Source organism: Trachemys scripta, chromosome 11 (genome assembly GCF_013100865.1).
Source record: "Trachemys scripta elegans isolate TJP31775 chromosome 11, CAS_Tse_1.0, whole genome shotgun sequence".
NCBI lineage: Eukaryota > Metazoa > Chordata > Testudines > Emydidae > Trachemys > Trachemys scripta.
Genome location: NC_048308.1, coordinates 36,144,739 through 36,159,252, shown reverse-complemented (window position 1 = coordinate 36,159,252; position 14,514 = coordinate 36,144,739). Strand labels below are relative to the sequence as shown.

General features: G+C 38.1%; 1 protein-coding gene across 3 annotated transcripts in view; it reads left to right on the top strand.

Annotated features, from left to right (window-relative positions):
* LRP2 (LDL receptor related protein 2) overlaps nt 1–14,514 on the top strand; it is a 187,660-nt gene that overhangs the window by 61,448 nt on the left and 111,698 nt on the right. For 2 of the 3 annotated variants that reach the window (XM_034785709.1, XM_034785708.1), the window contains exons 17-28: nt 55–247; nt 3,361–3,486; nt 3,839–3,969; nt 4,875–5,012; nt 5,938–6,219; nt 7,296–7,535; nt 8,859–8,978; nt 9,394–9,510; nt 10,263–10,640; nt 11,234–11,248; nt 11,619–11,867; nt 12,876–13,087. In XM_034785709.1, coding sequence (XP_034641600.1) covers nt 55–247; nt 3,361–3,486; nt 3,839–3,969; nt 4,875–5,012; nt 5,938–6,219; nt 7,296–7,535; nt 8,859–8,978; nt 9,394–9,510; nt 10,263–10,640; nt 11,234–11,248; nt 11,619–11,867; nt 12,876–13,087 — 2,201 coding nt within the window. The remainder of the gene's footprint in view (nt 1–54; nt 248–3,360; nt 3,487–3,838; nt 3,970–4,874; nt 5,013–5,937; nt 6,220–7,295; nt 7,536–8,858; nt 8,979–9,393; nt 9,511–10,262; nt 10,641–11,233; nt 11,249–11,618; nt 11,868–12,875; nt 13,088–14,514) is intronic. The other variant, XM_034785710.1, reaches the window with a different exon arrangement.

The following is a 14,514-nucleotide window of genomic DNA, read 5'->3' as shown; positions in this document are numbered from 1 at the left end:
ATTGTATCCACATCCAAAGGGTTTAATTTATACTGTGTATATTGCAAATTCTAGGCAGAGAAATTCTGACAGCCAATAGGGTGGAAGGCATTGAAGATTTGGCTTTTGATTGGATCTCAAAGAATCTGTACTGGACAGATCCTCGATATAGGAGCATTAGTGTTATGAGGTTGACTGATAAATCTAGACGAACTATTGTCCAGAATTTAAATAACCCTCGATCAATAGTGGTTCATCCTGTTATTGGGTAAGTCTGATTTTGTTTTTATTTTAAAAGCTGCAAACAATTGTATGTTTTAGCAGCACCAGCACAGATTAAATTTACCTTTCAGAATTTCTGGTTTTGGACCTCAGCTACTTTCCAAAATATTCTCTTTCTCTCCAGCTTCCTCCTTCTGCATTTTTCTTATCCTGGCCCAGATTACAACATCCCAAGCAAAGTGCAAGATGATACACATTGAGCATGAAAGGAATATTCAACAAAATTATCTTTAAAGGCACAGATTTTTTTCTTTTGCTTTTGTCTATTGATATAAAGCCAAGAGAAGCTTGTTAGTTTTATATCATTTGGATTAGAAAATTGCTCTCCACCTCCACAGTCTAGAGATAAAGTTATATATGTATTATTTTTAACACAGGATAGTTCTGAGAATTATAATTTGGATCCTTTTATGACTTTCATTTTCTGTATTTGAATAATTCTATTTGAAACTTGTAAGATGTTGCTGTTTGTCTTTGACATATACTCAAAGCAATAAGATTCTGCTTTGTGTAATACAATGAAAAGAAGAGGCTGTGTTTCTTTTGATGGAAATGTCTAACCTTAATTGCAACTCTCCATGCAACTGCAGCTCTGCTAAAGTGTCACTTTCACTGCATACTTTAGGTTCCTATCCCTGGTGTAGAGTATCTTAATGATTCTTTGAATATTTTCCTTAATTGCATCTTCATTTTTAATAACCCATTCCCCTAGGGGGTTGAGTTATCCTAAAAGTGGAGTGATGAGCTGATAAGTAACATTCTTAATCTCTAACCCTTGGAATGTGAAGCTTTGTTCACTGGTAGAGTTGTGTTAAGCAGCTAAGCTCAGCTCTATGACTGTAGGTGCGTTGACAGGTCAGGACAAAACCATGGACATATTAATGCCTACCTGTAAATATTAAGAAAGGAATTTGTCATCTTTTGGTTTGATTTTTCTTTTTGAATTAAATCGCACTATACATTTAAAATCTTGACAAAGATGTGGCTACCTCATGCCTAAAGGAACAAAACATCTGAGGGTACTGGGCATAAAATAGATATTTTGCTTCTAGTGTCACTAACTGTATAAGGGTGGACCAAGGAGGTAATATATGTACTATTGAAAACCAGTAACTACACAGATCCTTGAAACTGCTGCTCTTACCCAGCATTTTTATTCATTAACCTGTTAAATCTGGCACCTGGAGGTCACTTGCTGTGCTTGATTTTTGCTCATTTAATTAAACATTTAGCATTACAGAACACTGCCCCCTTCCCAATCTAAAGAAATACTCAGCTTTTGTTAGGTTTATAAATCTTGGACACTACCCTTACTCAACACACACACTCTTTTTAAAGTATTTAGGAGGCTGCTGCTCTCTCTTTATATATTATCTTTTTGGTTTAGTAAACTCTCTCTCTCTCTCCTTGCTCCTTTCTTCCTCCTGCTGTTCTGTATTATCTTACTCAGGTGTTGTCATAACCTTCATCTCATCTTCATCTTCTTCAGCACAGCCAGTTGGTCCTTCACAATTACTTTAAGATGAGAGGAGTTCCTTGTGATCTTACAGACTCCAGTTTCTGCTGCAACCATTGACTCCTGTTGTTTGTACTGATTTGGCACTGAGTGGAGTGAACAACTTTGCTCTTTCTGCTGTCTAACTAACATCTCTATTTCTGCTGTATGTGCTCTATTGCTTTATGAGGTTTATCTGCCTGATCTTTTAATTTGACTTTTGCCCTAATTCTACTCTCTGTTGAAATGTGCCTTTCCCTGCAACATATTTGTTTTGTATTTATGATTCATTGGTTCCTTATTGTTCGAGTTCCACCACTTGTTTTGTAATGATTTTCAGAATCACCAAATTAGCCGCTTTTAAGAGAGTCTTGTTACCTACCAACACAATCAATTAGTAACTTATCTGTGCAAATATGTATAAAGTCTCTTGTGGTGTTTGAACTCAGCTTTAATTGTCTACCAAGTGAATTGAGTCACTTATCTTCTGCAAGAAATCATATTTTGGAGTACCTCTTTACTTTTTCAAGGGATGGAGATTTAGGAGTGCCGTGAATATATAACAATATAATAAATGAAGAACAGGAGTACTTGTGGCACCTTAGAGACTAACAAATTTATTAGAGCATAAGCTTTCGTGGACTACAGCCCACTTCTTCGGATGCAAAGCTTATGCTCTAATAAATTTGTTAGTCTCTAAGGTGCCACAAGTACTCCTGTTCTTCTTTTTGCGGATACAGACTAACACGGCTGCTACTCTGAAATATAATAAATGAATCAGCAACGTGCTTCAGAGCTGTTGCTCTCATCTGTTTTATTATGACATGTAGTCATCTGAGTTGTTTATTTGATTTGATGTTTCACCTTTAAGTCATATGCATGGAATCTTATTCCGCACCTCCCAGTTCATGTTGGTACTCCGAGTTTCTTTTATAAAATATTATTTCCCAGTGCTGCGGTCACTGATCTGTTACCAAAAAAATATAAGTGGAAGCATTTGGTTCCCCAAATGATAACAGCAGTTTCTCTCTCCATGTGTATAGCATGGTTCAGTGTCCATTAGTGCTCTGTTCACATATGCTATTATGTAGCCTAACTGCATCAAGATTGCATTGGTTCCTCATGAGCTTGCATCTACCATCTCCAGTTTCAAGTGTATTCATGTGCATCAAACTATGGAAAGAGGAAGGGTTTGTGGAAACTGTTTAGAGCAGTGCAAAGACCTTCTCCCGTCTCTTAGTGTATGGAAGGGACTCTGCTGGCTCTGGGATGTACAATTTACACCTCCCTGGATCAGATGTAATGAATCTGGATCCTTTCCCCTGCTTACTTTTAGTGAATCTGGGTCATTTTCCCCGCTAGTTTTAGCAGAATACCTGGATGAGTATTATGAAATATATTGCTGCTGGATGGAGCCATTTCTTCCAACCAAGAGAAAATCTGATTTTTTAAAATGATTGTGATGGTGTAACACAAAAAAGAGAGTGCATGTTTTTTTGAATTGTGCATTTGTTGTGTTAACCAAACTATTTTCAGTGGACAAAAACAGCTGTTTCTTCATGGCTATGAATATTTCCCAGGCATTTTCTTCTTTTTCCCCCCAGTTATATATTCTGGACAGATTGGTTCCGCCCTGCTAAAATCATGAGAGCCTGGTGTGATGGATCCCATGCCTTGCCAATTGTGAACACAACACTTGGCTGGCCCAATGGCCTAGCCATTGATTGGGGGTAAGAAAAAGATCGATAAGAAGCCACGAAGGCCTTTTGAGCAAATATGTGTTTCTTTCTTTAAACAGTTAGGGGCATTGTAACACACACCTTTGCAACTATCTTTTATTGTTTACAAGAAGCAAAAGTATGGAACACTATATTTCAAACTGTGTGTTGCAGTGCTTTTATTTCCTCTGGGAGCTGTATTTTTTCAAAATGTCAAAATATATGTGAAATTTGAGATTTTCTCCGAAAAAAAATTCTGAAATAACTTCATGAAAAATCTAGTCTACTTATTCACTGTTTGAGAAACTTATTTCTGTTTGTAAACATGTAATTCTTTGAGATAAAACATTTTTATTGTTTTTAGTGCTTTAAGGCTGTATTGGGTGGATGCCTTTTTTGATAAAATTGAGCACAGTACCTTTGATGGGTTAGACAGAAGGACTCTTGAACGCATTAATCAGATGTCTCATCCATTTGGCCTGACTATCTTTGGAGGTGAGTCTGGCATTGAAAAATATTAGATGTATTACAATCCATAACAGTTTACCATGAAATGAGCTGAGACTGTACACGATGAAGTATTATGCAATCTTTTGCGATGCAGGTTTTCTACAAAAAGGCAGTGTTGAAAGTTTCTGTAACAAAATATACCTAGTGCTGCTTGTTTACTTTTGAAGGCTGCTTTTCACACATTTGTACTGAAATCATTTGAGAACTTAAATGATTGTTCTTGTAACTAGGTTAACCTTTTCGGTGCAATATCTTGGGTACGTTACACTACTAGCTACAGCTTCTAGGAGGGTGTGATTGTGTAATGACTAGATCATAGTCCCTGAGAGGTTCAGTGTACCTTCAGCCATCACTGACCTCTCAAGAGGTGCTTTGTACTTGCAGGATCGACTCAGTTGCATGTAGGGTATGTCCTGATATTTATCTACAATGGCTCACATGATGTTAGTAAGAGTATCAGAACCTGCCCCCTTTTTGTGACATTATATCAAAAAGTTATTTTGCAAAATATCTTCAGATGCTGGAAAAGTTTATTGGCAAACAGTTTTTAATGTTGCATTAGAAGTTGAGATGGGACAAAGTCATTACATTCTGATACAGAATCAGATCTGAATTTGAGCTTAGACAAAGTCTGGGAGGGCAGGTTAGATCTGTTTTTGGAGCAGGTGTTTCTACAGATTTAGTGGCAAATCAGTTTATGGAATAGCTTCCACAATGCATTATGCAATCATTTTGTATTCGATGCCATTTTTTGTTTTTCCTGAAAGACTTAGGCATGAGAATTCATTAGATTTACATGACCAGCATTGAGGTTTTATCCAGCATCATTTGACCTTTTGTATCATATTGTATTATAACTGTTACTAAATATTAACTGTCTTTCAATACAGGTTATGCATATTTTACTGATTGGAGACTTGGAGGAATAGTTCGAGTGAGGAAATCAGATGGAGGAGAAATGACTATTATTAGGAGGGGCATTAGTAATATTATGCATGTAAAATCTTATGATGCTCATTCTCAAATAGGTAAGCTAGCTTGCTGTACTCACAAAAGAGTCAAAGGATTTGCCCTTTGACCTTTAAAGGTTACCCCATTGGGCTTTCACTGATTATGTAGTTCAGTATTCTGTGACTGAGTGTGGTTTTGCGTGGGTGTATCTGTTAGTTGTTTAATAACCTCATAAAGATGAAATTATAATTTCATTACATTCTTCCCAATATATTATTCATTACAACCCAATATTTCCACTTTCATAAATAAAGGGTATTTTGATTAAACTGCACTATTTGTCTGTGACAAAAACTTGAAGACTGGATTAAACATCTTCTAAGTCATGCTGTACCATTCTTTAAATTATCACCTTTTACATGGTTAAAATTTTGTTTTAGTCTTTTCACTCAGCTGAAATTCTGTGCATGAGGTTATTTGAATAAAGTACTACATGCAGTACACTGGCACTGAAAAATCCACCAATTTAACAAAAAATGCAACAAAATCTAGTGGTGAGACTTTCCACTTACGTAGTGCTTTACATTTTCAAGGTGCTATACAAATATTGTGTCAAATCCCATTATCCTTACTCAGGAAGAAGTTCCAGTTTGCAGCATATGTGTGTATTTGTTTCCAGACACTTGCCAGAATTGGAGCCAAAATAAGTAACATGTTGTTAGATTTGTTTCCTACTAGGAGAAATGTGTTATTAAACACTTGCTGTACCATGGGCCTGCTTCTGATCTCATTTATACCACTCTAACCCTGTTGACTTTGCACTAGTGTGAGAGCAGAATTAGGCCCTAAATATTTTTTTAAAATTTTACCCAGATCATTTAGTTTAACATCATTAATCTTCCACAGTTTATGCTATGTTTTATGATAAACAATGTATTTTAACAGTTTCCAGACTATTACAAATTGAACATATATTAATCTCTCAGGGCATTTTCTTTTTAGGATCTAACTATTGTAATAGAGGAACAAATCCCAATGGAGACTGCAGTCACTTCTGCTTCCCAGTACCTAATTTTCAGAGGGTTTGTGGCTGTCCATATGGTATGAAGCTGGGTCCTAATCAGCTGACATGTATTGAAGATCCATCAAATGAGCCACCCACTTTGCAGTGTGGTTCCTATTCATTTTCCTGTGGCAATGGAAGATGTGTGCCTAGGTACTACCGGTGTGATGGTGTGGATGATTGTCATGATAACAGTGATGAACAAAACTGTGGATCACTAAGTAAGTTGTCCTTGTAATTTACAGTTAGTGATACTTGCACTGCAGACACTTTTGGTGGCTCAGTCTGCATTGATTTTTTGTGTTTATTTGAGGACAAATCTTAGAAGTCTTCCTAATCCATGTGACTAGTCCCACTGGAGTTACATGAATAAGGGATATATAATTGGGCCCCTGAAGCTTAGACAGTACATCTTTTGACTGAAAATGGGGCTTGCAGTGTCACAAGAGTGGCTTTTCCTAGGAGATTTCCATTAGTAAACTTTAAGGGATTAGTTAGGTTGCAGGGTACTACAAGAATAGCTGCTTGTAGTATTTTGATATTTCTGCTCCCAGATGAAGTTAGTAAATGCAGAGGCATGAGGATGTTTGAACAAAATTGTGTCAGGGTTTGGGTTCTGGTTAAAAGTTTGGAAAGGTTTTTATTTTATCTCCCTGAGTTCTCCCAAGCCTGTTGCCTGTATGTCTTTTCTCCCATTCCACAGTAAAGTGAATGAAGAGTGCACTTTCAGCCTTTACTGTTCATTTCCTGGCTTTGCTGTAAATTGGCTCAAACGTACAAAGTGTTTAAATTTGTGGATCAAAAATAAACTGGGAGAGTAGTAGGAGAATTACTGTTGATAATATAATACAGACAAGATATCAGATGAATACCACGTATTTATTTGGTGCTTGGCATCTTCAAGGTGATTTATAATTAAGGGTCTTGTTGACTTTACTGGGAGTTGCATGTATGTAACTGAGAGTAGAATCTGGATCTGTACTGTTACTGTAGAAAAACTAAGATGTCATTTTGGTGAGAATGAAGGAGCAAGTGACCTTTCTTCTTTTTTTGATTGTTTTGAAATATTTTTTAAAACCTTTACCTTTTACCTTATCGTTAATAATTACAGTTTCAAAAATTGTTCTAAGAATGAATTTCTTAAAATTACTGATGGTTTCTTGCCATAAATAATGGTTTTGATACAAGTTTTAGAAATTGCATAATTACATTTACAGTCCTTGAATGTGTTTTCAAGGAAGGCAAGTTTTGGAGCTATTGCTGTACAAATGTATTCATATTTTGTTTCTTTGTTTAGATAATTCTTGTGCTTCATCAGCCTTTACCTGTGGCAATGGGCAGTGCATTCCAGGTCGCTGGCATTGTGACAAACATAATGACTGTCTTGATGGCAGTGATGAACAACATTGTCCTACACAGGATCCCACTTCATGCCCTGTAACCTTGTTCACCTGTGACAATAGCAGGTGTATTCCCAGGATCTGGCTATGTGATACAGATAATGATTGCGGTGATGGGTCAGATGAAAAAAATTGCAGTAAGTATCAGAATTATCTGGTTTGCAGTACAGTGTGTATAGATTACATATGACTACATAAATATATGTACATATGTATATGAGAGGGATAAATATGTTCAGAAGGAAAGAAAGAACCAATATGGAACTTGGAATAATACTATTCTGTCTTATGAGACTTGGAAAAGCCAACATACATTCAAATATTAAGACCACATGGAAATACAAAGCAGTCGCTATTAAAAATGATGTGATTGTGACAACTATATTGCTCTGAATTGTGGTATCTGCAAAATCCCATTGCATTGCAGTTTACAAAATCAAAGAAACTAAGGCACAGGGTTATAAACACTTACATACATGAGTAGTGCCATTGACTAGTCCAGGGGTCGGCAACCTTTCAGAAGTGGTGTGCCGATTCTTCATTTATTCACTCTGATTTAAGGTTTCGCGTGCTAGTAATACATTTTAACATTTTTAGAAGGTCTCTTTCTATAAATCTATAATATATAACTAAACTATTGTTGTATGTAAAGTAAATAAGGTTTTTAAAATGTTTAAGAAGCTTCATTTAAAATTAAATTAAAATGCAGAGCTCCCCGGACCAGTGGGCAGGACCCGGGCAGTGTGAGTACCACTGAAAATTGGCTCACGTGCCGCCTTCGGCACACGTGCCATAGGTTGCCTACCCCTGGACTAGTCTATTGATAGGAAGGCCTCATCAGATAAGATAGGGTGAATGTTTTCACCCAGCAATAGCTCACAGAATTTTTGCAATGGAGTAAAGCGTAAACTCCCTGGTCACCCTTCTGCAAGTCTCCTTCTCACAGGGTGGAGTCTTGGTTATAAAGAGGATGGTGATCAATTGTTCTTCATGTCTATTAAGGGTAGGACAAGAAGTAAACATCTTAATCTGCAGCAAGGGAGATTTAGGTTAGCTATTAGGAAAAACTTTAAGGATAGTTAAGCACTGAATAGATTACTTAGGAGGTTGTGAATCCCCTTCATTGGAGGTTTTAAGAACAGGTCAGACAAACACCTGTCACGGGTGGTCTAGATATACGTAGTCCTGCCTCAGCGGGCTGGACCCGATGACCTTTTGAGGTCCCTTCTAGCCCTACATTTCTATGATTCTGTGGTCCTATTTTGCATGACTTCCAACCTGCAGCTAAATAAATCATTACCTTGTACTAATGTCTATGGTAGAATGTTTTTTAATTTATCTTGCTGTTAGAAAGCATGCATAGCTAAGAGAGTTGATTCTGATGTCTTCATGTTCTGACCATTTTGCTGGTTCAAGGTAGAAAGGAAAGAATGCAAACACCTTTATTTTTCTCTTAATAGATTTTACAGGGACATGTGAACCTGGTCAATTTCAGTGTCCTGACCATCGCTGCATTGACCCATTTTATGTTTGTGATGGGGACAAGGATTGTGTAGATGGAGCAGATGAGCATGACTGCAGTAAGTATAATTTCCCTCGTAAACATGGTTATTTATGAATTTGTTTGTTGCACATGCTGGTTTCTTTGGACTCTCTCATGCCATGTAAGCACAGGCTCTTAGAGGGTTTGGCATGGAGCTGCTCAGAGACGCAAAATTCCTCCTAAAATTCCCCAATGTGTATGAGTAGTATGTCCATTGCTGTGTGAGTTGGTGCAGAGTGCCAGCAACCTGCTTTCTCTCTGCCACTGGGGGGAATCTGGTTTCCCAGGGGGGTGCAAAGGCTTTATAGTTTCTGTGCTCCAGGGAGCAAGAGACTGCAATAAAGCCTGGATTTCTTGCATCTGCCTATCTTTTGTACTTACAGACAAGATAGGGACAATCTAGCCCTTTATAAGGTAATAGCTAATGCAATACTGTATTTATTCATTTGCAGTATACAACTGTAGTGCCTCAGAGTTTAAATGTGCAAGTGGAGACCAATGCATCAATACTTATTACCAGTGTGATGGTGTTTTTGACTGCAATGATCATTCAGATGAGAATGGTTGTCGTAAGTACACTATGATGCATAGACATTAAAATAAAGGCTCTGGTTATTAAAGTTTATAAAAACTGTATCTCACCCACTATTATAACCTCAAAACTACTTTCAAAATACTTAGTCTAAAAATATTTCTCCCAGGCAGAAACTCTGCATACAGTAGGTTCCAGACAAGAGCAAATTTTCTGGCATAGGCTAGCATCTTCATTCTTTGTGGATCCAAACCTCGAATGGGGGTTTTGGCAGACTTGCTCCCAGCGTTGTTTTTTTTAAGATTTAGAAAGAAAATGTTAAAATATTTAGAATTATGATACTTTTTTGAAATCTTATAACCCACAAGAACTAGACCGTAACTGAAGCTTAAACACTTTGTAATTTGAGCTAGTTCCTTTGAGTAATTTTGTACATTAAAATTAATCAAGATTTTGAGGTATAGCGAGCAGATAATTGCTGTTTCAAAGACTTGTAGCAATTTGTGTGAGTACATGCGTGCGTGTGCATATTAATGTGTACATACTCAACACAGTGTGAAACGTGAATGAAGCTACCTGGTTTTTGCATTAAAAAAGTAGCAAAAGTATTTAGGAGAGTCTAAAACTTCCTGTCTGCAGCCAGACTTGGACCTGTGGCAAGTGGGTACAATTCTATTGACTTCTCAAGAATTGTACCCACTTATACCAGAGTTGAACTAGACCCCTTGTATTTGCATCTTCATTTGAGCATGTAAATACTTTCCTTAACACCAAATATCACTCTTCTAGCTACAAGACCACCAGGGATGTGCCACCAGAATGAGTTCCAGTGTCAGTCTGATGGCAATTGCATTCCTGCTAACTGGGAATGTGATGGCCATCCTGACTGTGCAGATGGCTCGGATGAACATCAAAGATGTCCTGCCAGGACCTGTCCTCCATCTCTTTTCCGCTGTGAGAATGGAAACTGCATCTATCGAGCGTGGATCTGTGATGGTGACAATGACTGCAGGGATATGAGTGATGAGAGAGATTGTCCCACTCAGCCTTTCCGGTGCCCCAGCTGGCAGTGGCAATGTCCAGGTCACAGCATTTGTGTGAATCTGAGCAAAGTATGTGATAACATCGCAGATTGTCCTAATGGAGCTGATGAATCCCCACTCTGCAGTAAGTTGCTGTTTAGCATGTACAATAGCCTAGAAACTTTTGTGCTGTTTCAAAAAGTTATGCAACACAATGAGCATCATCACTGCTTCTTTGTTGTATATATGGCAAAGAAACATTTCTAGTAGAAAATGCAAGATTCATTGTGAACTCAGAAATGTGTTGGGATTTAATATGAAGTTTGGTTAAGTGTGAATCTCAGACAGGTGAACTGCACCTTGCAGTAGAAAGGCAATTCCAGTGAATTCACTCCACATGATTGGGAGCCCAATCTTGCATTCTTTATTCAGTGGACTTCCATTGACTTCAGTAGAGAGTTTGTTTTATCGAGGAGTAAAATATTAGACCCTATTTGCTTATGCCCAACATTTTAAAAATGGAACTTGATCAAATATACTGTCATTTAAAATTAAATTGGATTCAATCTTCACTATTTTCTTAGATATTTCTAACCTTGTTTTTTTCTGATTTTAATCTAAAATCAGAGTGAGCAGAATTTGTATTATGTTGATTGTGACTGTTGATTTTCACTTAAGTGTAACTTCTTTCTTTCTTTCCTTGCTTCCTTCCTCTCTTTAATCAATGCACGCTCTCAGATGAACCCCAGCCAGGTATGATTATGAAACATATTAAATTATTGTGTATTAATAATATTTCAGTTTCCCATTTGCACTGTAAATGATTTATGTACTTCCAGCTAACTCTGCTTTTAAGCATTGTAGAACTTTAACAAAGCACTCTTATGTTTTGAATTCCTTTTACATGATAGTGACAAATATTATTAACATACTTTCCTTTTTATGAATTATACATACTATACTTTAGTGTGATGAATAAAGATCCTGGCCACATTCTCAATAATTGGCAGTTGCATGGGTATGTTGGAAAGCAGAATGTGGCTCATAGTGCAAATGCACAGGATTGACGCAATCATAGAACCTTTGAAAAAAATCTGCTTGTTTTCCCTCACCCCTGTTTCAGATCAGGAGAGTTGCTCTGACAATAATGCTGGCTGTACTCACGAATGCATTCAAGGGCCATTTGGAGCTCAGTGTACATGTCCAGTTGGATACTATCTTGCTAATGACTCCAAGACCTGTGAAGATATTAATGAATGTGAACCTCCAGGCTTTTGCAGTCAGCGTTGTTACAATGAAAGAGGGTCTTCGAGGTGTTACTGTGATGAAGGATACATTTTAGAAGCCAATGGAAGGACTTGTAAAGCTGCAGGTGAGGACTACTGATATAAAATCCAAAACAGTGAGTAAGGGTTTTAGATACAGTCCACAGCATCACGTACACAGAGATTTTGATAATGCTACAAACCCCCTGTTTTACAGGAGGTTATAAAAATAGTCATTTAAAGTAATTCCTGGCATATAACCCTGGATATTAAAACTGTTAGCTGTGAGGCTAGCTAGTAATTATCATCCTTTCCAATATGCTTGAAATGGCTTGTTCTGGAATAGGGGGAATCCCCAGATGCTGGAGCAGCTCTGCACCACACTCCTTGCAGACTGTGTGGTTAGAGAAAAGGAGCATGGCAGTGTCACTTAGGCAATTACTTCCTGCTGGAGTGATGGGTCCTTGACATCATGGGCAGCTGTATGTTAGTGAGAATGGCCCTGAAGATGCCCTGACTTATGCTGGGCCAGCCCGTCCTAGGATGGCCCTAGGAAAATGGCTACTTTAAGGCTACCTTTTACCCTCCACCTTCATTCTTGTACCAAACATAGCTTGGCTGAAACAAATAACTGGGAGCATTGGGTGGTACCCCTCAACGCACACTGTAGACAAAATATACATAGTGTATTCAATATCGACATTACAGGTGGTGCAGATACCATTGTTTATAATGCAGATTGACCAACAGCTCCAATTTTCAGTTGCTTATAACGTTTGCCAAATTTTTATCTGTTCTGGCTGAAATATTCCTTATGAGATGTCTACCTCAGGCTGATTTTTTTTTTAAAGTTTCAACAAAAATGGTTTAGATGCTTTCAAGAACAAAATTAGGGAAAAGTTCATTATTTTGCCCATATTAAAAAATGTATACAACTTGTTTTATTAAGAAATTGTAGCACCTCCATACTTTGGCATGAGACAAACCCACTCAAATTTGGCCAAGTTATAAAATCTTAGTGGTTCATTTTCCTCCCCTAGAAGAACATTCTGAATGGTTTATGGGGTTACTATTGCATAGTTTATTTGTTTGCATTCGTTTCTTTTCTTTTGCAGAGTCTGGGAATCTTCTCTTATTAGTGGCAAGCCGTAACCAAATTGTTGTAGACAACATCACCTCTCAGGCACACAGCATTTATTCTCTGGTTCGAGATGGGAGGAATATAGTAGCTATTGATTTTGATTCAGTCACTGATCGCATCTATTGGTCTGACACCACACAAGATAAGATTTGGAGTGCTTATCAAAATGGCACAGACCGAAAAATAGTAAGTCTGTGGGGGAATGTAGTCTTTTATTTCTTTACATTATAAAGGAAGAGAGAATATACTATATCTTCCGTTAACAAAGATGGAAGATGCAGTGTTGTCATAGCCAGGTTGGTCCCAGATTTATAGAGACACCAAGTGGGTGAGGTAATATCTTTTATTCAACCAATTTCTGTTGGTGAGATAGACAAGTTTTTGAGCTACACAGAGCTCTTCTTCAGGTCTGGGAAAGGTACTCAGGGCATGTCTGCACTTAAAACTCTGCATCGGCACAGCTGCAGTGCCTAAGGGCTGGTCTGTATTGGCACTTTACAGCACTACAACTTTCTCGCTCAGGGGTGCGAACCTCCCCCTCTCCCGAGCGCTTCAAGTTTCAGCACTGTAAAGTGCCAGTGTAGACAGTGTATCAGTGCTGGGAGCTGCACTCCCAGTGCTGGGAGCTATTCCTCTCATGGAGGTGGGGTTTTTATAGCTATGCCGTGACTATTCCCCTCACGGAGGTGTTTTTTTTTTTTTTAAAGCAATGCCACGACTACACAAGCCACGTTAAAGTGCTGCTCCGGCAGCGCTTTAACGTAGCAAGTGAAGACGTGCCCCAAGTGAAGAGCTTCTCCTGTCGACATAGCGCTGTCTACACAGGGGATTAGTCTGGTATAACTACATCGCTTGGGGGGTGGATTTTTCACACCCCTGAGTGACAAGTTATACCAGTATAGGTCTGCAGTGTAGACATGGCCTTAGAGTGTCACAGATAAATACAAGCTTGAACACAAAGTATCAGAGGGGTAGCCGTGTTAGTCTGTATCCACAAAAACAACGGGGTATCTGGTGGCACCCTAAACATTAACAGATTTATTTGGGCATAAGCTTTTGTGGGTAAAAATCCCACTTCTTCAGATGCATGGAGTGACTTGAACAGATAGTTTAGCATAAGTAGTTAGCACATGTTATAAGGGATCATTCAAGGTGAAGTGGTCCCTTAGAATATGCGCTAATTACTTTTGCTAAACTATCTGTTCAATCTTCTATTTAGCTGTGACACTCTGAGTACCTTTCCTAGACCTAAAGAAAAGCTCTGTGTAGCTTGTTTCTCTCACCAACAAAAGTTGGTCCAATAAAAGATATTACTTCACCCACTTTGTCTCTCTAAAGAAGGAAGAGGCAGCTCTCCATGTATTGTAATGAAAAGAAAGGTAACTTAAAGAAAGTGAAGCAGCTCACAATTTGCAGGAAGTAAGTTTAAAATTTGATGGATGACTGACACACACACACTCTACAGATAGTCTTGCATGTGGCCTTGATGTATTAATGCTACGCTGACATTATTCCAACTCCTTTTTGGTGCCAGAATGTAAACCCTTCTTACTGCTTGTGGGCCATTACTCACCCAAGTAGTCCCATAGATGTCAATAGGACTACTCAGGTAA